Here is a 26,087-nt window from a genome sequence, read left to right as displayed (position 1 = left end):
ATATAACTAGAAAGTTTGCATTACGCCCCCAACACTCCCCCCACCCCAATTTCTGAATTAAGTGGTTCTTATTTAAATAATCAACTTCGAAACCAATAACTACAATTTTGTAACATGTCTGACAGCTACGAAGCAACAAAGTCTAAAAATTTTCTTTAACAAGCTTTTTGCAATAGTAGTTATGCATTTTTAGCAATACCAATATTAAAACTGCCATATTTTTTTTTAAATAAATGAATTTAGGTCGATGCGTTGCGTTATACCATAATAAAAGTATATATACAAACAGTACATATCAGCAGCCTAGAAAAAAGCCCATGTCTCAAGCCAAACTCTAAGTCTCACTGAGTAGGCGGGCATAAAACCTGGTAGGGGAAGTTCCAAGATGTGCTAAGGGGGGCGCAATACAGTGTACCTTCGGAAATCTGGCAGCAAGAAGGGAGATAAAAATGGGTCCCTGGAATATCCACAGTCCTCCCTCCCCACCTGCCCTCCCCCTTCCTCCAGACTCATGCCAGAGTCTCTATAACGGTCTAACCTGTGATGACATTTACGAGTACAGATCCACAGGTTGCCGTGACCTCGGACCGGAAGTGATCAATTAGGGTATACGTCCATCGGATAAGATATGGTCGCAAAAGTGGAAAAACATGAGGATACAGTAGAGGACTACAATAGACAAGAAAGACTTATAAGACAAGCTGACAAGAGAAACAAATAAAAAATAAAGCCTGGCAAATAAGACGTGGAAATAAGACTGACGTACAAAGATAAGACGGACAGACAAGCTAAATAAATAGTACAAACAAACAAAATATACAAGAAAGACAAACAAGACTGACTAATAAGATAAAATATAAACATAAAACATGCATTTTTAACGCCTAGAAAAACTTTTTTACTTTTGTACTAGTCCTTGAGCTCTGGCCCAATCTCATTAGTAAACAGTATATGTCTGTGTGTAAGAGGGGTGGGGGGAAGAAGGCCTCCGTGCTGCAATTAAGCGCCCAGCAAACACCACTCACTTCAAGTCCTCAAGCTTCTTGATAGGTAGCTAGCGAAGCGGATTACGCCACCAACCAAAACATACCAATTACTAATGTATCTACCTCTAAAGTACATCTCTAGTTCAATAACCTACTGCACTGCTTTAAATGCAAAGTACTTGATCAGAGTACAACAGGACCTACTGTCACATCAGCAAACAACGAAACACGAATACTTTTATTAAAAACAAAGCTTACACGAAGTGTAATGGTATCAATTAGTTTGGATCAGTCCTGTCATTAAGTTTGTGATAGTTCTCGAATCTAGACCAACAGCAATAAATCTGTGCGATTTGAAATATTTGAATTAATTATTTTTTGTTTAGCTCTATTTCATGCTTTTAGCTTTCTCACTACTCTATGATTCCATCACTTATCTGGACCAGTTGAGAAAACGGGGGGAAGGGGGGGGGGAAGAAATAAAGTGATATCTGAGTGAATTTTAGTTGTATTCCCTTTTTAAAAGCATTTACATATAAAAAGGAGGGGGGGGATTGTATAGTTATATATTGTTTGTATAAAGTTACTGGCCTATATAAAGTTACTTTGAAGTGGCGACCTATAAAGGGGGCTAGTTTAGCAAATACCACCACTTCAGTCAAGTACAATTCCTTTCCCTTGTTCGAGATATCAAAAAAAAAAATAACCAATAGTTAATTAACTAATTGATTAATTTTAAAAATGTTATTCTTTCTTTCTGCTTTATCCGAAATTGGGTGTCGAAGAAATAACGCTTACAAACATTTTACCAGACAGACAGACAGACAGAGTGAGTTGATATAAGCTTTGTAAAAAAAAAAGCATTTAATGATACAGACGGACAAGACACTAGAAGATCTACAAGTTTCACTGACATGTGACATCTGTCATTTAGAACTAAAACATGTTGCTCTCAAGGTCGTGGGCTATAAAAGAAGATTTTGCTGACTATAAGAAAAACAACTGCTCTCTCTCTCTCTCTCTGTCTCTCTCTGTCTCTCTTCTTTTCCCTTTTCTCTCTCTCTCTATTTCCCCCACTTCGTCTCTCTCTCTCTCTCTCTCTCTCGTTCAGTCTTACTATTACTTCCAACAACCTCACAGCCAAAAAAAGCCTACGTGTATAAGTTAAAAAAAACAAGAAAAAAAAACCCAACTCTGTTAGGTCAATAGACCCAGATTCAAACCCTGGCCTATATAACTCGCTATCGTGAGTACTATGGTTGCATTGTAAAAGAAATGAATAATGGGAGAGTGAGCACTGAAGAGGGACAGACAGATAACGCAGATACAATCAGGCTTTATGGCCGTACTATTTAAACATATAAACAACTTAAATAAGTGAGTACTACACTAAGCTCAATTGTATCCTTGGCTTAGCAGAAGTAATAGCATGAGCAGGTATTCACCTTGATCCCCAGCACGTGCCAGGAATGAAGGCCAGATTTGCATCAACGTACCACACATGTGTTTTGGGTCACAGCAAAATAAAAAAAAAATTTGCAGCGGTATGAGAGGAATATTGATACCTCGTTTTAAAGTTGGTAAAAGAAAGATGAATAAAACTAATTACATCCAGTGCCAGCGATGTCCTTGAAAGTGTACTGTGTGCGTAGACCTGTACAGCTTTAAAATTCGATGTTCTTAAGGAACTGTAAAGTGGTGTAAACAAAGCAATGACTAGAAGAAGGCAAAGTAAAGGTTTGGCAATCAATGACGTTTTGAAATTCAATGTTTGTATTGACGTTTTGAAATTCAATGTTTGTACTGACGTTTTGAAATTCAATGTTTGTATTGACGTTTTGAAAATTAATGTTTGTATTGACGTTTAGAAATTAAAAGTTTAAATTTGTCGTTTTGAAATTCAGTGTTTGTATTGACGCTTTGAAATTCTGTGTTTGTATTGACGCTTTGAAATTCTGTGTTTGTATTGACGTTTTGAAAAAATCAGTGTTTGTACTGACGTTTTGAAAATTAGTGTTTGTATTGACGTTTTGAAAATCAATGTTTGTATCGAATTTGTTATGATCTTGTTTGTATTGCTTGCTTGAATGTAAGACTCAAGCTGAAGAACTAGAAGCTCACTCCAGGTAGTTCGTACTTCTAGATTCTTCTCTCTTTCTCTTCCGCCGCTCGCCGTTTCCATTTGAATATCGAGTATATGTGTATATACATATATATGTATGTGTGAGTAGGTGTTGTACCTTGATCATCGATGACCTCTTGCTGCGAGGTCACGTTCACCCCCCCCCCCCGCTTCCACAGTCCCCTACTCTCACAGGTTCAGGTAAAATAAAAAACTAACAACAAAGAAGATGAATACCGTCTGCTACTGCTTGTTAGGTTACCTGGAAGAACGCATATCATCGACGACCTTTTTTTTTTTTCTGTTTTTTATTTTTCTTTGATGCTTATGCTCAGAAGTAAGTCACTTAGTAAACTGGTAAGTGGACCGTGTTGCGCAGTTAACACACCTGTGTTGAAGTGAAATGAGACCAGTGACTGTGTTGAGTAAGGCAACACATTTGTGTGTAGTAGACATAAGCTAGGCGCAAAAAATAAAAACAAGCAAATAAAAAACTATTTTTTTAAAATATATCTAAGGGGAAGAACTCCACATTTACAACAATAAATCTCACTAATGTAGTATTTATTTCTCTTTTTCTGTATCAAACAGAATAATTAATTACCAATAATGTATTGCCTAATTGGCTTACTTTGTAATTTATTCATGTTTTGTTAGGTTAAACTTCATCCGAGGATGGATATTTAGCCGTTACTCTTAATACTTGAAGAGTTTATTTCCCTTTAGTGGTATCAAACCAAATAATTAATTACTCGGCAATTGGCCAGGCTAGTTTTCACACGACGAAAATACAAAATTTGATAGTAATCTACTTTTAAAAACATATATATATATATATATCTATATAGTACAAGCCTGCCTGGCACACATAAGCTTTTATACTGCTTCTACTGTTACATTGCTATATTTGTCTTAGTATCATTACAAGTATGTAGGCCGTAAAAAACAAACAATCTACTAACCTACGCTCAGTTAAGACCAGTGTCGAACGATCTAAGTCCAAAAAGAGGTCGTCTGCTTCTCCTCGTTCGGGCCACAGTTAGAAACTCTTCCTTTATTCCGACAAGATTTATCTTCCAAATATTGTCATTTCTGGTCGGATCAACCGAGTGGATCCTGGCCATTAACGGAAGCAGCTGAGCTCGGGTGGATTACTCGCGTCCTGCTTGCCCAATAAGCTCGTTCTGATCGTCTGACACTGTTACTATGGTGACTGACGTCTGCTATATTAATGACAACATACCCTTCAGCATAGCATACGTAATTATCTAATTCTAATCGGAACAGAAAATATTAAAAAGTTGTCAGTTTGGTCAAAGAGCACATGTAAAAGGTCGAGAGGTTAAGCAGACACTTGTTACATTGATATCTCGTGTGCACTTCCTTGTCTGAATAAGCAAATGTCAATGCCGCCCTGCTGATCGTAAAAATAAAATAAAATAAAATAAAATACAAGATTATAAAACTAAAAAGAAATTCGAATCTTTCACATAATCTTTGATTTTTACAATTAAAGTAAACTGCAACCATAGTTTCTCTGATTAAACTTTGATTATTTTTTTTTTAAATCCCGTTTACGTTCTTTAATACAGTTCAGAAATTAAGAAAAAAAAAAAAAGAAAAGAAAGCGATTTGAAGAAATTGGTAGCGATGTAATAGAACCTAAAGAAAAACTTACAAAAAGGAAAACCTTATACGATTTTGGAAATAAATAGACAAAATAAATAAATTCAAGGGCGGCACAGGAAAGGGTCACCTTTGCCAACTTAATTGGAAAAAAAAATTACTTTGTGGAGAAAGCGAACAATTTTAGAAATGTAATTCTACATTGCTGAAAAGTACACGAAAAATTCTTATGTAATACTTCGCTTTCGTATTCTGTACACCGGATACACCAGACAGGCCTCCATCTAGGAAACTCTACATCATAGATAAATATGTAGGTTAGGGTTGAAAAACAAAATGAGCACGAGTTAAATTGTTTAGAGTCAAATTGTTTAGAGTCAAGTTGTTTAGAGTCAAATTGTTTAGAGTCAAGTTATTTAGAGTCAAGTTATTTAGAGTCAAATTGTTTAGAGTCAAATTGTTTAGAGTCAAGTTGTTTAGAGTCAAATTGTTTAGAGTCAAATAGTTTAGAGTCAAATTGTTTAGAAACAAATTGTTGAGAGTCAAATTGTTTAGAGTCAGAGGATGTTTCCCCTTCCTCCTCCCCCCCCCCTCCCTTGCGTGCTGGAGCGGCATTGGGCAGGGCAGACATTCTCGGGGCGCCCCACAACAATCAGTCAACAATGATTTGATTAGGTGATTAATAATGGCTTTGCCGGGTGGACAATGGGGGCCCCCCCTCCCACTAAGAGAACCTGAACAAGGAGAGGAAATATAATTGATTCCCTCTAGTGTGTGTGTGTGTGATTATACTTCCTTGAGTGTGAGTGCGTACAAGTGTGCGTGTGTGTGTAAGCTCTGTCCGAACAACTTAGTTGCAATGGTATGAGGGCTTCAACATTGATATGAACATTTTGTGGTACCAGGGGACGCTATCCCAATGCGGGTTGAAACATTTTGCGTTCCAGTTATCTCTCATGTTTTATCTAATATAGAAATAGGGAGGAGAAACAAGCGGACAGGCACACACACACACACACATACACACACACAGACAAACACACACATACACACACATACACAAGGTGAACACTACGTCCATGACGTCAGAGCTCGTGCATTATTTGTTGCGTTCCGAAGCACGTGATCCAGCTCTAGATAGCAGACGTCCCAACATTGCTCTTTGTCCTGCCAGATGAGACTGCCAAGAGTTTGACAACTGGATGACAAGTGATAAAGATGGGATCGGCCCAAAGGCCGCGCTCATTGTCGGATATCAATGTGGGCCGCCAAACTGAGCCAATACTGCTATACATATAATCATGTATTGTCGATTTATCTTTGATGCTTAAGAAAAAAAGAACAACTTCCCATTCCTAGTTATTCAGGAGATATTCTATATATTGGAGGCGAGATGGCTGAGCGGTAAAGCGCTTGTCTTCCGAACCGGGGTCCGGGGTTCGGATCCTGGTGAAGACTGGTATTTTTTTTAAATTTCGCTATCTTTGGGAGCCTTTGAGTCCACCCAGCTCTAATGGCTACCTGACATTAGTTGGGGAAAAGTAAAGGCGGTTGGTCGTTGTGCTGGCCAAATGACACCCTAGTAGGCCACAAAAACAGATGACCATCATCTGCCCTATAGACTACAAGGTCTGAAAGGGGGACTTTTTAATTACTATTCTATATATTGGTCTTTTTAACAATGTCATTGACAGTTGATTTATGCCTTTTTTTTCTAAATCAGAAGTGTCACACATGCGAAATGTATTCTCGATTGTACTGAAGAGATACATCATTCGTTTCTGTATTGCTAAAATAGGTAGAGAACAACGCTCGTGTAACTTTAAATAAAATAATGATTACAACAGTTCTTTAATTATATAAACCGGGAATACCAAAGCATATTCCGTCGTTGACGCCGCGCCATAAAACGAAATTTTTAAATTTATATAATTTCTTTAAGTGGAATACAATTTCAATTCCTCTAGTTCACACCAAAGCTTAAGTTAACTCCCTTGTTGCTAATTTTAACAACTTAGCCTTAACAAAAGAGGAGGGACCCTTGGAAAATGTCTGGTTACGCTGTCAGTGGAGTTTTGCAAACAAATGTACCTGAATTGAGCTGAAGGTTGGCTGGAAGGTGTGGTGGAGGTGTTTGAGGCAGACATAATATCAGATAGCAGAAGTGAAATCTTTGCTTACAAGAGAAAAAAAAAATGGAGCGCAATGAAATTGTAGAGTAAAGCTGCAACTGCTATCTGTTGAATTGACTTTCAGGTAGAGCTAATTAACGAAACGATATAAAATGTGAAGACAAAAACAGTGATAACATTTCATTTGTAGACACCCACAAGAGTTTGCCCTTAGAATTCACATTAAAACAAAAGAATGAATAATATAAACAATTAGCATCTTGATTCATCGGTGGGGGTTGAGGTGGGGGGCTGTTTTTGTTTGTTTGGGGGGGGGGGCTGTTATTTTTTAACATACATCTAGTTTTCTCTTCTGAAAACTCATTTTTGGGACGATTGGAAAGTAAGGTCTCCGCATCATACGGAAAGGGTAATGGGAGGGAGGGGGTAATAGACTCATTTGTGGTGCTCATCTTACGGCCCGTGGGCAATATCTGGCCTGCGAAGTGCTACTTTCCAGCCTCTCGAAACTTGTGCAAACAGTTTAGAATAAGATTGCAGAGACTTGGTTAGCGGTACATCAGACTTGACGATTTTTGGGGCGATGATGCGGTCAGTGACATTTCTATGACCCCCTTGGGCCGGAAAAGGTTGGGCCCCCAACGGTTTAGAGAATAATTGACTAATTTGAGTGCGCTGTTGTTCATAAAGTGCAGTATCCTCTCGTCTTGATGGATATGTGGATACACCTTTTTTTTTCTTTTCGATATCCACTTCCTGTTTATCTGCTTGCATCCACTTGAGAACTCTTTGATAATGGGAAATTAACAAACACACACACACAGTGTAAGACGTACACAAACACACAAGCACCTATTTACACACATGCACAGAGAGGTAGAACACATTTATAAAAAGCAATAGAGTTTGTGAATGAGCAAGGGCAGATAATTGACATGAAGCCAAATTTGAAAAAAAAAAAATTACTTGATGATGATGATGATGTGTGTGTGCGCGTGTGTTTGTATCTCTCTTGTTTCCATTCAGAGAATGTCAAGGTAGTCAGTGTTGCGAGCTTTTGTCACAATTCAAAACATGTGGTTGTTGGTGTTGCTGGCATGCGAGAGAAAAACATGGGGAAAAAAAAAAGGGGGGGATGACCTTATGTAAAACTGTTCAGTGGTTAAAGGCTGAGTTAGGAGATTCTGGAGAGATTCTGGAGAGATTCGTCTCCGACCGAGACCAGTCGTCACAGTAGGCCTGAACTCTGACCTGTGACGTGGCGGCCTTTGGGTCGGTGGAGACCAATGCCTCGTTACCACGTCACAGGTCAGTGTTCGGGCCGTGTAATTCTCATCGAGGCACCGTGTTGAGAACTCTATTCTCGGACAACCAGGACTAGGAAGGCGGCAGTTCTTTGCAAAGTTGCCCTGTCACCGTACAGAGCCGTGACCTCCGTGACCCGAAGGCGCCGACAGAGCCAACTCGCCATGCATACCAGGTTCTTTTTCCCTCAAAGGGCCATTTTTGGAGTGTAGTATCGCGCACTCGTATAGCATATGGTTAACCGTTTCTACAATAACCATTGGTCTCGGTCTGACTTAGGCATCATTCTCCAGTAACTGATGCCCTTCACCTTTACCTATCCCTTAGTTTGCTGGACCGTCGGGGCACCACACACGATTTGTCAACTGTCTTTCTCCATTCCTGTCTTTCGCCTTGGATAGAACCTCTTTCAATGGCAGGTCCGTCTATTATTTTATGTTGTCTTCCCATCGCTTTCTCTGTCTGCCTTTTCTTCTCTTTCCTGGTACTGTTCCCTGAAGGAAGGTCTTTGCAAGCCCCAAAGACCTTATAATATGGCCATAGAGTTTTAGCTTGCGTTGTTTTTTTTTTTTTTTACGATAGTTAGCAGATCATCATGGGGTCCGATCGCTGCAGTAACCCTGTCTCTAGTCTCTTGGTTTGTGATGCGGTCTTTAAATGTGATGCCTAGGATCCTTCTGTAGCATCTCAATTCCATTGCTAGCATCCTCTTCTCTAGTTCTGCAGTCAGCGTTCAAGACTCGCAAGCAAATAGGAATGTGGTCATGACCAGGAAGCTTTCTTTCCATTTCATTTTCTTTATTTCTTTCATGTCTTTAATTTCTTCTTTATGTCTTGTCTCTTTTTTTTTTTTGTTCTCTTAGTTTCTGTTCTATATCCTCTTACTTCTCTTTTCTTTCATACTTTCTCTTTGTTCTTTCTTTCTCCTCTTTCTCCCCCCCCTCTTCTTTCAATGATAACAACAATAGAGAGTACAGACGGTATGGGGGGAGGGGTGGTGGTCTAGCTTGTAAAGTGGCCACATCATTTCTTTGTGCTTTTGTTCACGGCAGCGTGACGTCACGGCGCAGCAGACGTATCGACACCACCTCAAGGCAAAATGGAGTTACGACTCCCAAGCTTCCCCTCGGTACTCACCATCTCGAATCGCGACATTCACACCATCTCTCGCAACACTTACAAACAAACACACCTTCGGCTCACACGCTAACGCCACCTACCACCAGGCTTACAATCACACCCTCATACCCCCTCGTACACACACACACACACAGGAGCAGAAACGCTATTCGCATCTTCTCACAGTTCTGCACATGTTACAGCAGTTTTCTATTTCTATTCCCCATCAACGTACAAAACATAGTCTCGAGGCAATCATTGGTGCCCCTGGAAGCAGTCACAACGTGTTCATATATATATTTATATATCCTATACTCTTTATATATATTTATATATAAATTATTTCTAAAACGGCTCTAACGATTTTATTTAAAATTTCAAAGTATATGTATATAAATTATAAATGAGAAAAAGAAATTCTCAACTCATTGGCCACATCGCGAAAACTCGAGGTCAACTCGAGGTCAACCGTTATATAGGTTTAAGCATGTTAATTAATTTTGGCTTTAAATTTCTAAAAAAAGGGCATTCCCGTTCTTGTCCCTATAAATAGATACACACGGACGTTTTCAAGAAGAGCTCGGGAAACAAACCATTCAACCGTGGCTCGGTCACCTGGTACTTTAAAGAATTTACTTTCCCCTTTTCTATTTTTCTTTACAATAACAATTATTACTAATAATTAGATCATTATAATAATATTTAATAAACAATATGCGTAGTAACCAATTCAAATTCAATAGGCGCCAGCGGGTTGATTAAAGTTACGTCATTCGTACGATACACTATTTTAACCCTTCAAGTCCTACATATCTGAAAGCCTGTGACAAAAGCCATGACTGACAATAATACGCAAAGTGTAAATTGCCAGGCCCCTTCCATGCGCGGGGTCCAGCTTGGAGCAATCGTTAAAATCTGCCTAAAAAAAAGATGTCATAGGAATTTTACAATTTATCGTAATTCATTTAAATTATAGAACACAATGCTCACAATTCTGTCTCAGTCTCATGTTCTCCTCCTGTAAACACTCACATGCTGTAAGTCCTGCTAGATATTACATCAGCCATAAACACACACACACGCGATACATAACATGGCGGTTGTTCTTCTGTTAGCATCTAAATATATATCATGACAAAGAGGTTCTCAAATAGTAGCCAACATAAAGATTTTCACTAAACATAAATGTGCAATAACTGAGATTAAATCTACGTACCACTTACGGAACGGGCCCCCACTTTGCCCAGCCTTTGCGCTAAATAGACTGGTGCCAACAGCTTGCATCAGCAGACGGTACCCTCGTATAATGAAACTGACCCATGTAGTAACCCAAGACCTGAAATGGTAAAATTATACAGCGAAACCGCTTAAGTGCGCAGCTGCCGTGAGAGGTCTGCTAATGCGAATAAGCGGCAATGCATTTATGCGGAAAACTTGACAGAGATTCTTTCAAAAGTTATACGATAATAGCAATTATACGTATTGCGGATATGCAGTGACACACTGCAACGCAAGTAAAAATAACGTTTAATATGGAGAGAGAGAGAGAAAAGAGAGAGTGGTGTTATTTCTTGAAAGAATATTCTCTCCCCTTAATGACTGCTTCTAAAAATAAATACCACCAACGTCTTTGTTTGGGTTTTCTAGCGTGCCAAGACAACACTCTCTGTGACTCTTAACACACAATCGAAATGAAATCAAGACTACAAACACATTCTTTACTAATTGTGCACTAATTGTCCACTAATTGTCCGGGTCAAGAGCAACAAATGCACTCGTTTGACAACGGACACTAGCATGGCTCGCTAAGTATGCCATAACTACTTTCTCTTAATTACCACCAGTTTTGCAATGCTGGCATTGACCTAGTCCCAGATCTACAGGTTTGAAGTGCATGTCATTAGAGCATTGTTTCCAAAACCAGACAACTGACGTCTATGCTCCGATTATCCCCCCCCCCCCAAAAAAAAAAAAAAAACAAGACTAAGACTAAGACTTAGACTGCTTTATTGATCCTTACGGAAATTTGTTGTGATTACAAGGACTCTTTCTTCATATAAAGACGACACAAAAGAAAAATACACATAAATACAACAGACAACATAAAGAGTTCATTCAGCGACTACACACAAGTATCTTGGTGCATTTCATGTTCCCTAATCAATGAGTGGCGGTGATAGAGTCTGTCCGAGTGAGGTACGAACGAGTTTTTTGTACCGCTCCGTTCTTGTTTTGATTGACAGCAGTCGCCCACTTCGCGACGACATGACGTAGTTCTGATGGAGCGGGTGGCCGTTGTCTTCCAAGATTTTTTCGATTTTCTTAGGCACTTTTGTTCAAAAAGTTCCTTTAAATGTGGTAACAACAACAACAACAACAACAGATGTACGAATTAGTTTAAACAACAAAAACGCCTGAAACAGTGAAACATATGAAACATATGTTGGACTATTGAACTATCTTCATGTACACATTAATAACTGACGTAGCACACAACAATATATTATTAACGCCCTTGACAAGGGGAATAGCTCAAGCTTTTCGCAAACATGAATTTATACAAACTGTCAACATTATGTAAATTTAAATAGCAAACACCATTCCACAACAATCTTTCATTAGATTTTGAAAACATGCAGAAATGGAATCAATACAAACTTATAGGAAGGGCTCCTCTAATGCAGGGGGCATCTTTAAAATATTTTTAAAACCCTTCTGGATCTTTGTGTCTGTTTATTGGGCCATTCAGACTCAATACAATGTTTTAAGTGTATAATTATTGGATCATGGTATAGGATTAACGCCATTTTGACAAAGCTAATATTAGCTCACCTTGTCTGTCAGTCTGTCTGTCTGTCACAAAATTATTATTTTTTATTTCTCCCACTTCCCATTCTCGGATCAAGTTGAAACTTTGCATAATTATTCATTGTTTATAACAAAACATGCACCAATCAAAAACTTAATTAATTGGCTAATTAAATCCTGTTACTTAATAAGTTTTTTTTTTTATATCGAAAAAGGGAAATAAATCTTAAAGTATAGAGATACTTGGTTGTAAATGTGGAGTTCATTTTTTTTTGCTTAGTGTTTCTATGCCTGTGCGTATTGGAATTGGATGGCTTGAATTCTGATGTAACCCTTGAGTTGGATTGCATCATATGAGTGGCTAAAAGGGGGTGAACTGATGATGAAAAGGGAGCTCAAGCAGACGACGAGAGACAGAAGACGTGCGTTGATTGAGTGATTTAAAATATATTTCGATTCGTTCGACAACCTGATATTTCATAATTATTTCTACATCTATCTACATTGAAAGTTGAAGGCTGTATATATTTGCCAATTAGGATCACAGTCCATTTTATTTGTAAAGGATGTTTTTCAAGCTTTATTCAAGATTTAGGTCTCAAGCAAGTTACACTCCTACAAAGGTTTGTTAACTCTTTCTCTCAGTAATTATTCTCCACGTTCCGATGGAAATATTCATTTCGCTCTTTTGTGTTTTACTACCTTGTTATGATTAAACTTCAATAACTCTTTTTTTTTATGTAATCAGGAAATGTTATATTAGGTATATAATTATAGAAGAATGCATGCTCCTATTATATAACACAAATTAAAGTTTATAAAACCAAAAATTAATTTAATTTAATGGGGTCAGATTCACGTTAGTATCGTCAGTTAGGCGTGAAAGAGTTAAACTAGCTGTCTGGAGCTACAACCCAACGACAACCTCATACGCAGCTATATTTGTGAGAGTTCGGGAAAAAAAGGGCCCCCTCTCTCCAGTTATTGCCCCTTTGGAAGGCCGCCCCGCCCCCCCTCAACCCAATCTAGTCACGCTTTTGTCAGTGTGGCTGATAACACAAGCGCAATTTAACCTTTCGTCACGTGATTAATTCCCTAGGTGTCCCTCATTCTCCCCTCCCCTCTCTTACCCCCCCCCCCCAACCAACCCAAGCTCTCCATCTAATACCAACAATGCACGGAACGACACGGACTTGGACTGCTGAATGTCCAGCGTGGTGACCTTCATACGTCATATATTATTCACACGTGTTCCAATTTATACCTCATGAAGTGTCCAGCATTCGATTGTCAGACACTTGGGGGAGGGGGGAAATTACCAAAAAAAAAAAAAGTATGTGTGTGTTTGAGGGAGCAATAGAGTGTGTTTAAAATTTGACATTACAAAAAGTAGAACAGCTTTTTTTTTTTTTTTTACGATAATAAACAAAAAGAAAACTGCAGAGAAATACCTTTTTTTTTTTTTTTACACTTAGCAAACAAGCAAAAATAATTAAACCAAATTTTAAACTGTGTTAAACAAAATAATTATAATGATAAAACTAACAATAACAAAGATGATTTTACCATTAACAAACAAGTTGTTTGAAGAATACAAAAAATAAATAAATAAAACAAACCACTTTACGACATTACACAAAAATACAATTTAATAGAAAAAGATTTTTACGACAAGTAACAAAAATAAAAATAACTAGAACAATCTCTTTTACGACAAGCAAAAAATAAATATATAAAAAACAACAACAAACAAAATAACAAAGATAAGTGTTTTGAACCAATGTATTGTTATCTGTTGTTAGCTGAAGTGTCCCATGTAGGCCTATAGATCTATATGCCTCTCTTTTGAATAAGGTGACTACACAGTTGAACAGAATAGAAATATGCTTGCAATAATACTGTGCAAGTAGCTATAGGTTATCAATAACTTCCCTGGTTTGTCTAGCAAGGACAGTTTCCGGTCAATGTCTCATCGACCTTTACCTCCCCCGCCAATCCATTCGCATCCCGCTTACTCTTCCCAGGCACGCACTAACATTGACTGGACGTTGTCCAAAAAGAGTTTACGGACTCGGACGATAATAGACAGTGTCTGTGTTGACTTTGTCCTGGCTGGGTAAGGGCTTACTGAGAGGTGGATAGAGAGACTAGGACATAAGGAAGAGGCAGTAAGAGAGAGAGAGAGAGAGAGAGAGAAATAGTTTGATAGTTGAGACAGGACAAATATAACAGAATGAGTAAGAGGGAGAGAGAGAGGGGGAGAGAGGGAGAGAGACAGGGGGAGAAAGAGGGGGGGAGAGACAGGGGAGATAGAGAGATAGGGAGGAGAGAGGGAGAAAGACAGAGAAGGGGGAGAGGGGAGAGAGAGACAGAGAGGGAGAGAGAGGGAAGGAGAGAGAGACAGGGAGAGAGGGAGATAGAGGGGGAAAGAGGGAGAGAGACAGAGAGAGAAAGAGGGGGGGAGAGACAGGGGAGATAGAGAGAGAGGGAGGAGAGAGGGAGAGAGACAGAGAAGGGGGAGAGGGGAGAGAGAGACAGAGAGGGAAGGAGAGAGAGACAGAGAGGGAGAGAGACAGAGAGGGAGGGAGAGAGAGGGAGAGAGAGAGAGAGATTGAGGTTTTGGATGAGAGGTGTCGAGAGGGGATACATGTGAAATCACGATGAGATGAAAACAAATGACTTGGCAGAATTTAAGTCACTGGGTAACATGCCTGACTAGATGCATGACGCGTAGGACGTAATCATCTTCTTTTTTTAAGTAACGTCTTTATTTTATAAGATAAGATGAAACAAAGATCCACCAAGATACAAAAAAAGATCCTCCATGGTACAAGAAAGTAAGATCCCCCATGATACAAACAAAGATACTTCATGATACAAAAAAAAGATCCACCAAGATACAAGAACGAAAGATCCACCATGATACAAGAAAGAAATATCTTCAACGATACAGAGGGACGCTATTCTTTCTCCTCAATCTTTCATTTGACAGAAGATATTAACATTATAAACTCTGGATCTAAATACATTTTATTTATACCCCCCCCCCTTTCCCTCACACACACGGCCATGCTCAATCCCCAACTGGAATTTCCGTGAGGCCCAACCCCCTCCCCCCTTCGAGAGAATACACACAAATACAGTAATATATTTATCCCATGAATGTATCTCTCCACAGAGAGACCACTGTCTGAACCTCCCACTCACATAAGTTTTCGCCACACCTTTGGTGTTCTTCTGTTCGCTTCCTTACCACAAACTGACATTTATTCTTGCTGCTGGTTTTTTTTTTCCCTTATATTCAAGTTCTCCTACCCTGAAAATGTAAGGGGCATAATTCTTAAAGATATTCCATTTTTGTGTAGCACATTTACCAGTGTATCACTTTAATTGACAAGATTTAAATGTATTTAATACCGTAAATTTTATTAATGATCACAATAAATATTTTCTCTAAATTAAATTTTGAATAAAAAAAAAAAAGAGAATAGTCTAAATCAGTGTTTCCCTAACTTTTGACCAATGTGTACCCCTTTTTTTTAAATTGTTTAACTCTAAATACCCTCACCCCCTTCAAGAGTTACAAGTTATCCCGGAGATATCCAACGAACATTAGTACAAAAAATGCAAATATATTGTATATATATATATGTGTGTATATAACTACGCATGACCACTTCCCATTTCTTCACTTATTTGCGAAATAACTAAATGTAGAAAGCCTTCAGGACAGAAGACTCAAAAGTAAAGTAGCAATTATGCATAAAACATTGAACCATAATCTTCAAATACAAAAACAAAATTTAATAAAATACTCTGACACAGATGATGAAAATATAAATGATATTCCATATGCTAGGACAAATTTGTACAAATGCTCCTTCTTCCCTAGCGCTATTAGAGCATGGAATGGGTTGCCTGAGCTAGCCAGGAAAACCAGTGACTCGGCAGAATTTAAGTCATTGGTTAACATGCATGACTAAATGCATGAAGCGTAGGACGTAATCATTTTCTTATTTTGAAGTAACGTCTGTATTTTTATAAGATAAGAAGAATGCGAAAAGATCGTGTATTCAAAGTTTTCATCCAGAACTTTTTTTGTTGCCCAAGCTTCTCTGTGTACACTGTGTGGATATTACCTTTAGGGCAACATTTGGAATTCATGTAACAACACATTTATTCACATTCCAACCCTAATTTTTGCCCCATCTATGCTTTTTTTTCCAAAAATATCTATTCCGATCAATGTTCATCTCTTGCATTATTTTTTTCATAACATTTAAGAAATATTCTCATGTTGTGTAGAGACGCGGTGGCTAAGCGGTAAAGCGCTTGACTTCTGTACCGGAGGTCCCGGGTTCGAATCTTGGTGAAGACTGGGATTTTTAGTTTCGGGATCTTTGGGCGCCTCTGAGTCCACCCAGCTCTAATGGGTTCCTGACATTGGTTGGGGAAAAGTAAAGGCAGTTGTTCGTTGTGCTGGCCACGTGACACCCTCGTAAACCGTAGGTCACAGAAACAGAAGACCTTTACATCTGCCCTATAGGTCTGAAAGGGGGAACTATTACTCCTGTTGTGTGAACTAATAACGGCTGTTTAAATGAACATTCGTCATAATTGTTTTTCGTATCTAACAAACGCCATAGATTTAGTAATATTCACAATATCAACATAGACTTGAGCCCGCATGAATTTAGCCACCACCACTCCCCTTACCCTTTTTTTAAAAAAAGGTATACAATACTAGAGAGTTAAATGCTTGAAGAATTATACCTTTTTAAACGACGTATGGAATGAAATGAGACGTTTTTTTTTAAGGCAGGTAACCGATGACCCTCCAGTCCACATGGCAAAGCTTTAAAACATCTCTCTGTTGCCATTTTTTATTGGTATATCAAAAAACTATAAATCTCTTGCGATTTAGTATTCAATTAGTGGGCTTAATTAGCACGCAACTGAACTGCACATGTAAACATATCTAAATATATACAATCTTTTTTCAAAACATTTTGTATTAAAACTTATTAATACATTATTTTAATTATTAACATGACATAATAAATGGATATTTAAAAAAAATCAGCATAGCTAATGAGGTGCAACGAATACCTCCTCAAAATTTCTTCCCGTACCCCTGGGTACGCGTGCCACACTTTGAGAAGCACTGGAAGATCTTATAATAATAAAAAAATAAGCGGATTTGCACATTCATCTACATTTATCTCCCCTTGTTAACCTTGGGCTATTTTTACAATTAGCGTGTGTTAAAAGAAGGCCAGATTTGGCTCTAAATGGGGAGATTATGTCTACTCTCATCGACTAGTGACTACGGACATGCTTGAATGACTTTCTTTGTCATCTTACACTGGGGGGGGGGGGGGGAGGGAGGGAAGCAGGGTCGTCTGTACTCTCTCTCTCAGCTCGTCAATCGGCGTCACTAGTGAGTCACGCGTAAAGGGTCTACCCCTCCCCCCTTTCCATGCGTTAGTCATACTCCCGCACTCTTCCTTGCAGTGCTCAAAGTCGTCTTGATGCATGTTTGTGCGCGCGTGCGTGGAGAGCGTGGGTGTTATGACATGCGTGAGAATCTTTTGAATGCATTTCTTATTGTTAATCGCACCATCAGACAGAAGCCAAAAAAAAAAACAAAATATTTTGAGCTCAATATCTTAAACAAAGCTTAACAAAAGCATAGCTGGTCCGGGGGGAGGGGGGGGGGAAGAAACCCCCAAGTTTTAACTCCTCTTTGCCCGTGATATTCAAAACCATATTTGAAAATATCCCATAATTTATTTTTGTTCTTTGTTTTTTAAAACCCATACGTCATAAAGTTGGGAAAAAAGTGGCACTGGATAGATCCAGCGAGCAAAAAGGAAGGGTCCCGGATTGCAGATGCCATACACAACAGTAGTAAAAAGAAGGGTGAACATGCAACGTCGCCTGGTGATTACATATGCCCAACCTGTGACCGCAGCCGAAGGATTGGCCTCTTTAGTCACGCAAGAAGTTGCAAAGGAAACGATAATCTCGTGAGACGTAAAATGCCTACAACTGAATATCCGATATCGTTGTAACTTTAAAACAAGCAAAAAACAAAAAAAAAAAAAAAAAAAAAAAGCACATTTTTTTGTGTTTTTTTTTAAAGGGAAGAACTGCAAATTTATAGTCATATATATAACGGTTTTTGGCATGTTTTTCTTTCTTTCTTTCTTTTTTTTTTTCTTTTCATAATTATTTATTGTCTATGACAACACATGAATCAATAAAAAAATAATTAACAATTTAGTTAATCAATTGATGTTAATTAATTCATTATGTTTATATAGAAAAAGGGGGCAGTATTGAAAAATAATTGCATTGATTTTTTTCGGCTCTTTCCCTTAGAAAAAAAAAGATCCTTTAAAAATATTTTGCTTGTTCTGTTCTTTAATTTCAGCTCTCCCCCCACCCCCCTACGTCAATGTAGCTTTAAACATTTTTTTTTCCAAACAAAACGGTTATGTTTTGACTGCATGTGACATTGTAAAAAAAAAAAAAGAGGGGTGTGTGTGTCTTTTGGTTCTAATCTAGGCACACAAGGATTTTGTTTTCTTGTTGCTGGGCTCATTTTTCTTTCGGCTTTGTTTTTGTTGAGAGTTCTGTTGCTGTTCTTTTGCTGTTGTTGCGGTGTTTTTTTTTTATGCCTTAGTGATACAGTCTGCCCATGTCCAAAACTATAACAAGAAAAATATAACAAATACCTAAATAAAAACAAAACAACGTTTATTTAAAGGGAAAAGCTCCACATTTACAGCCATCTCTCCACTTCGATAACAAAAAAAATTCATAACCATTAATTAATGAACTAATCGGCTAATTTTTTCTATTGATTCATGCTTTTTAGGTACAGAGAATAATTGTGTCAGGTTTCAACTTGATCTGAGAATGGGAAGTAGAAGAAATAACATGTAAGAACATTGTGACAGACAGACAGACAGACAGAGTTGATATAAGCTTTGTAAAAAGAAAAAAGATTTTAGAGTAAAACATTTGTTCATTTTCGAGAGGGATTTTAATTAGGTCAATATAGCACTAACATTTACTCCTGGGATTTTTCTTTTTTTTTTTTTTTTTTAGTTATCAGCATCTTCGTCCTAAATCTTGAAACCAAATGGCTTAAGAATTCATATCCCGTCACGTGATTCCCATGAATCATTCAACAGCGTACCATATCGGGTTTCCCGGGACTGCCGGACTCATGTTCGGGGAACAGCAAGCGTCAGCATCTACATAAATTTGACTTTACGATTGTCCTGCTAATGCCCTTGTTCTTTGGAACTCATTTGCATTCGATCGATTTTGTGTGTGTGTGTGTGTGTGGTCTTTCCAGCCACCATATGGTCCAGGTCTGGAAGATTTATGTATTAAGCATAATTTTTATTGGGGAAAAATAGGAAAAGGGTAGCACAGCTCTCTTGCCTCAGACGCTGGAAAAACAAAAGCAGTGTCTGACCGGAAATAGAATTTTGACGAAACACTGTTAAAAGCTCGCACGAGCGGTATTCTTTGTTCAAGCATTTTCTTTTTGTGTAAACTAATATTCCTCTTTGTTGTAGAAGTAATAGGTAGTGCCTAGGTATGGTGGTACTTGAATAACAAGTAGGCAAACTTGTGACCAATGTCCAGCTGCAGTACAACTTATAGGCCTAACTACTTCTAACCAATTTACCGTCACTCTGTGTGCAGGATAGCGCTCCCACGGAGGTCAATACAAGCGCTATAAAGACACCCTTAAGAGCTCCTTCAAGGAGTGTGATATTAACATTCGCGGCTGGGAAGCACTAGCTCTCGATCGCTTCTCATGGCGTGAAGCCGTGAGTCTCGAGATTTGAAGCAAGAAGAGTGACCGGCGTGAAAGAGCACCGAACCAACAAAAAGCTGAGAGAAGAACCAGGCCTATCTGCAACTGACCAAAACTACCCATGCGGCCGGCTTTTTAAAGCGAGGATTGGACTTAACAGTCATCTTTGAGTTCACAGGATATGAGGAATGTGCTCATCTTCGATCAAGAAGGAGGAGCTATATATACTTAGTCTCAGTGTTGTGAATGCGCTCAAACAGAAATACTATATAACTATTCATCAGTGATAAAAAAAACAAACACTAATTAACCCATATTTCAGTTATTATTAACCCTAGAAAAACCCAGCTGGTTCTGCTTTCAATAACTAATTCTTGTATTAACGTTTCGATTTTTGTCCCTTGATTTTACTTTCGGCTCATTATTTTTCTTTTAATTATCTCGAGTTCTAAATTTAGATGTCGCCATATTAAGCTGTATTCTAAACTTGACCGCTGGGTCAAGCCGTTTGAAATGAATGGCTGTACTCTAAATAAAATCACTACAAAGCGTAGTCACTCGTATGGACTCGAGATCAACCGTCACAGTGGGCCTGAACACTGACTTGTGACGTAGCAGCTTTTGTGGAGACCAATAACTCGTTACCACGTCACATGCCAGTATTCAGGCCTTCATAAGTCAGTATTCAGGCTTATAGTGGCTCTTGGTATCGATGGAATATACACAATAAACGCCATTTGTTGAATTAGGACACGTTGGTTCTTTCAATAGAAACAGGCTTACACAGAAAAAAAGAAAAAAAATAACTGAATGCATTATGAGTATTTTGAAAGAGATACTTTGGACAAAGAGTGTTCTATTTTTTTTTCCTTTTTAATTTTTTTTCCTTTTTTTTTGCCATTTAAAACATACTACGGTGTCAATTTTTATACTTTCCTACAATTACAAACACGTTTTCATTGACAAAATCTATTTGTGTAACGTCATTTATGGGAAAAAATTTGGTAGCGTCCTTGAAAGTTCATTAACTAAAAATGTAGTGAAAGCAATACGTTAAGATTATCAAAATGTTATAACAATTGGAATGTAATCTTTACTCCCTACACACACACACACATACCCTCACTTCCTCCACACATACGCATCAACACTCAGCCCACACAAACATATGCTCTCCTTCCACACACACACATCTCTGTCCGTGATTGCCCTCCCTTGTATTTCCCGGCCAGAGAACATAGGGACAGTCCCAATAACAAGAGAGACTAAACTAATGAATGTAATTCTAGAAGTGTGCCAATACTTCCACGATGATTGGCTAGGTACACAGCCCAGAATGCAATAGCCGTTCAAATAGCTGCGTTCCGCAGAGTGGAGTCACGCCAAAGCCCAGTTTTTGCTTGATAAGGGGAAATAACCTTTAAGGGTAAATAACTCTTCTTTTGGGTTTTTTTTTTGGGGGGGGGGGGTACAGAATTGCCTGGCATCATTTTCTCTCTTTGTTTTGTTGGCCACAGAGTGAGTTCTGATTGGGTAATAGAATAACACGTGAAAGGATTTGAGGGGGCTGCATGAGTGAGATACTAGATCGAATCTTATTTAAACGAAAACTCGTCTAGATTGCCCTACAAGCAATGGTCTCAAAATAACTAAATACAATATATAATTAATAATTAAATACACTGAGTATTCTTCGGGACCTTACGGCCCGTAGGGCAGGTGATATTATAGCCACTTGTTTTGTAAACTCACGGCTCACTATGATTGCCCACGCCCCTGACGCTTAAAACCAGAGGCATAGATGGCAAGGTGCGGGTGGGCCGCACGAGCTATCATATACCATAGCTATGCTACTGAACTTAAACCATGAATTTAAATCCTAGATTATCAAAATCAAACTTAATTAATATAAGGTACAACCCAAAATAGGAGTCTCTCTCTCTGGAGACGACGAACAAACCAAACATGATACCAAACATTCAAGAGTTAACAATCCCCAATGTTTTCAACCGAAGTAGATGGAAAACCAAACATGATATCACCATTCAAGAGTTAACAACCCCCAATGTTTTCAACCAAACTAGAGGGAAAACCAAACATGATATCCCCCATTCAAGAGTTAACAACCCCCAATGTTTTCAACCGAAGTAGATGGAAAACCAAGCCATTGTGGCAACCGTGACCTTATAGTCATTCTAAAGTCAGCTGGTACTCACCACTGCCGATGCTTGTCGCTGCTTGTAGTAGCTGTCAACATCCACCGGTTTGCTATCAGTAAATCCAAGGCAAGCAAAAAGACAGGCAGAAAGAGCCAGCCATCGTGCACACCTCAGGTACATACAATCTTTAAGAGAAGGTGATCTAAAAGAGGACTGCCCTCTTCTTCTGGAATCGAAAATGTTACGTTCGGCCTTCTCTAGTCCTAAATGTTCATTTTTACATTTGTCTTCCATAGTGTCCAGATTTTTATGAAAGTTGAAGTTAATGTTATTAGCCTGTGTATGTGACCCATACATTGGTGTCGCAAAGTGAGAGGCTAAACTTGAAATTAAATGTTTAAAATTGGTTTCTAGATTTGACAAATAATTTGCTTTACTGGCATGCTCTTTGGCTGGTATATTATCATCATTTTCAACAATGTTATTTAAAAACTGGCAAGTTGAGTCTTTAGAGTTTTGCAGACATAAAAAGAGAGACGATTCGCAGGACGGTGTTGCTTCCGTGACCGGAAGTGATTGGTGCATCGTCTCTAGGCCCACGACCTTCACCCCTGTAAGCTTTTGACAATGTAAGTGCTCATGCTGTCTGCAACTCTGGACTTCCTGTGGCCGGGCAGGCAGACACTCAAGCACGTGCTGACAACCTGTTGGCGGCCGGAGCTGAACAGCTGCTGGACACTGGCTGGACATTGAAAGATGATCTAACATGATGATCCAAAACTTATACAAAGATGGCGAGCATATCGGTCAGTTTATGACTTTTCTATTAGCTGTTCAATTAACCTTGACCTATATAACAAAGAGCACACAAAAAAAAACACAATCTAATATTATACAATAACAAATATTAGAAAATAATAATTAAAAAAAAAAAAGGAATTATCCAAAAGTACGCCTTAGATTTGCCCATAACTTAACGATACAAAAATAAAAGTCTTGGATATGTGTGTATGAGGTCACAACAGGTCTATTCAAAATAGATTGCTTTAAATCAGTGATGCCCAAAGTACGGCCCGCGGGCCAGAATCGGCCCGCGACGTAGTTTCATCCGGCCCGCCGAAACGTCGGCACAAAAGTAGAAAATCAAATCCTCACCCCTTCAAAACTGTTAGGGCCTCCACTTTTTCTGTGAAGGATTGGTACCATGACCTTTAACGATTGTGCGTTTATGAGTTTATGAAATGGGAATCTACCGAGAAAAGTGAATGGATCTTTTTTTGTGGAACATGATAATTAGCCAGCATATTTGTTTTGTAAAGAAAGTCTGGCTGTTTCAAAAACAAGAACATATACAGCGGCATTATAAAACAAATATGAAGGCCTTTTTGGTTTGAGCCGCGTATAAAAGATTGGTCAAACTACGCCTAGAGATTGGAGGATCGATGGGAATATTAACCAAAAAGAGACAAGAAAATAAGTTGGTGGTAAAGGTAGCTACAATGTCGCTCACATTTTAAGTAGAGAAATGATCCCATTTTTAGACGCGTAAAAAATGATGACTTTAAATATCCCATTAATTAATACTAGATCCAATATTTTCAAATAGTTTTTGGAGAATTTGGATTTCATTATTTTACCTTTTATTGATGTGGCCCGCGACACGCGTGTCGAAAGTTAAAATGGCCCGCAGGTCGAATTCGGTTGAGCATCACTGCTTTAAATCAACGGATAAATGTAAATCATACATAACAAAAAAAGAAACACTAACATATGAGTGAGTTATTTGCTCTTTGCTAGACTGTGATGCAGGCTTCAAAGAATACTGTAAGACTCAGACAATTTAACGGTAATTCGAACTAGAATTCGTTTGAAGACGATACATAATATAAACCGGCACAATAAATTATCCAAGTGCAATGATTTAATGTACTAAAAGTGTATTTAGTGAAAGAACGCAACTGATGAATGAAAACAAAACTCACAACTCCGAATTTTCCCATTTCCTCCATGCTTTTTACCGTTACTTAGCAACTCTTGGCATCCGGAAGCGACAAGCAACACATACATATGTTTTAAATTGCAAGGTTTGTTTTTTGGATATTCACGTTATCGCCTTGGAGGAGTAGTGTTTATTATCGTGTTTAATGACCAAATGTTACTTTCCATGTTAAAATATTGGTAAAGCAAATTTCTTTAAATATTATAATCATAGCTGACAATATAAACCAACTTCTCTTCCAAGCAACACATAGTGAATTTCAAGAAAATTAAAAAGTTACTAATGCAATGATTAAGTGAAAACTCACCCAAGTTTTAAAAAAAGTTAAAAACAAACTAAAAATCCGGGGAAAGGCGACAAATAAACGGAAGTGTATTAAGTCATTGACACACAGTCATCTTATCTAGGTCAAGTTCAAGTTCTTGTTAAAACGTGTTAACTATTTAATAGGATTTTAACATTTCTCTCTTAAAGTGACTTGAAGCTATTTGGCTAATGTATAAGCCGTCATCCGAAAATCATTGTTGAATAGTCCAAATAAGTGATTTTAAAATAAATAAAGAAGGAGATAGAAAAAGGTAGTCCAGTAATGCCAAACTGAGACCCGTGGGCCATTTCCGGCCAGTGATGGGCTGCTATTCGGCCCCACACAGTAAAGATGTCTGAAAATATGAATGGCGTAAACAGAACTTTGGTTTAACTAAAAATTATTCAATTTATTGTGTAATATTGTCATGTTTATCTAGAGTCACCACTTTCCTATTGAATTGAGTATTGTATATAAGTGAGTTTGTACATAACGGTTTTAGAAAATAAGTTGTTTAAAACGTCAAAATCTAGGTTGTTCGCTAGGTGTCTATTATCTACATATTCCAGAACTACAACTCGGAAGTCTTTTGCAAGGAGAGACAATAAACGGTAGCCGCGGTAGCAGACGATAAGAACGTTACCATGACAACACGACTATATACAAACCAGTGCATCCCTCTTGTTTCACAAACGCTGTTTTTCTTCTTGCCACCAGGGCTCTCCAGATTAGACCCAGATAAACTTAAAATCTATTCCTCCCAATGATACTCACGCCAGGCGTTCCCGTCTGCTGGGGATCCGATTGACTGGATTCCAGGCCAAGCGAGAACCAGATGTTACTGACCAGGGCAACACACCGTATGATCTGTTCGCTTGTCTACGGCGCAATGTTACGTCTTAAGTGGGTCATTAGTCGCAAGTTTGCGTTTTTCTTCCCTTCTCAACGCTATCAACCCCCTCCCCCTCCCTTTTTTTTTTCTCTCTATTCGTATACATTTTTCGGTTTACTATACCGATACCTGAAAATGTAATGAATGGATAAGCGTCTACAGTGAAGTCTAGACGGACATGATTATTTATAGGTTTTAAAATAAAAGTTTGAATTAAGGCGTAAATGCAGCATCAGGAACATGACAAATGGTGTGAAGTTGTGAGAGAGTCATAAGTGTTGCCTCATCGCCCTCCCCAGTCAAGTTACTGAATGAAAGATGTGGATTAACAAAGTACCAATGCTAATGATACGCGTATCACTAATGCAATGAGCATGCATTCACTTATTAACCATAAATACAAGTGTATGCAAATTGTTAAATAACGAGTATGAGCCGACCCTCGGCGTAGCACACGCCCCCCCCCCCCTCTTTTATTTTTCTGAGCCTCACTCTCTGTCACTACGAAAGTTACATGGGGTAACTCTTGTCAGACTGGCAGAGATAAAAGAGTTATTTGACTTTTTTATCGTGGTGTACCGCATGATTAGGCCACGGAGAGAATTATATAACGAGTATTTGTGATCATGATGTTCAGGTGATGACCTTTGACATTGCTGTCCAAGCAACATTAACATAGATGTCAACGATCGACTGTGTGAAATCAAGTCTTTGCAGGACTTTAGAACAGAAGAGTGACGATCATTTATGTGCTTAATACAAATAATAACATTTCACTCTTATACTTTTCAT

General features: G+C 38.4%; 1 protein-coding gene across 8 annotated transcripts in view; it reads right to left on the bottom strand.

The window, feature by feature from the left end:
- LOC106073705 (matrix metalloproteinase-2-like) overlaps positions 1–26,087 on the bottom strand; it is a 153,656-nt gene that overhangs the window by 57,004 nt on the left and 70,565 nt on the right. For 3 of the 8 annotated variants that reach the window (XM_056005418.1, XM_056005417.1, XM_056005421.1), the window contains one exon: positions 22,155–22,946. The exons of 1 other annotated variant lie outside the window; for it this stretch is intronic. In XM_056005418.1, the coding sequence (XP_055861393.1) occupies positions 22,155–22,865 (711 nt within the window). In that variant the 5' untranslated portion in view covers positions 22,866–22,946. Of the gene's footprint in view, positions 1–3,370; positions 3,398–4,070; positions 4,252–22,154; positions 22,947–25,071; positions 25,292–26,087 lie in introns of those variants that run through there. 4 more of the 8 variants (XM_056005420.1, XM_056005419.1, XM_056005423.1 and 1 more) reach the window with 4 other exon arrangements.

This window comes from Biomphalaria glabrata, chromosome 12, assembly GCF_947242115.1.
Source record: "Biomphalaria glabrata chromosome 12, xgBioGlab47.1, whole genome shotgun sequence".
Taxonomy (NCBI): Eukaryota; Metazoa; Mollusca; class Gastropoda; family Planorbidae; genus Biomphalaria; species Biomphalaria glabrata.
The sequence above is the reverse complement of the archived record's forward strand: the minus strand, read 5'-3'. Positions and strand labels throughout refer to the sequence as shown.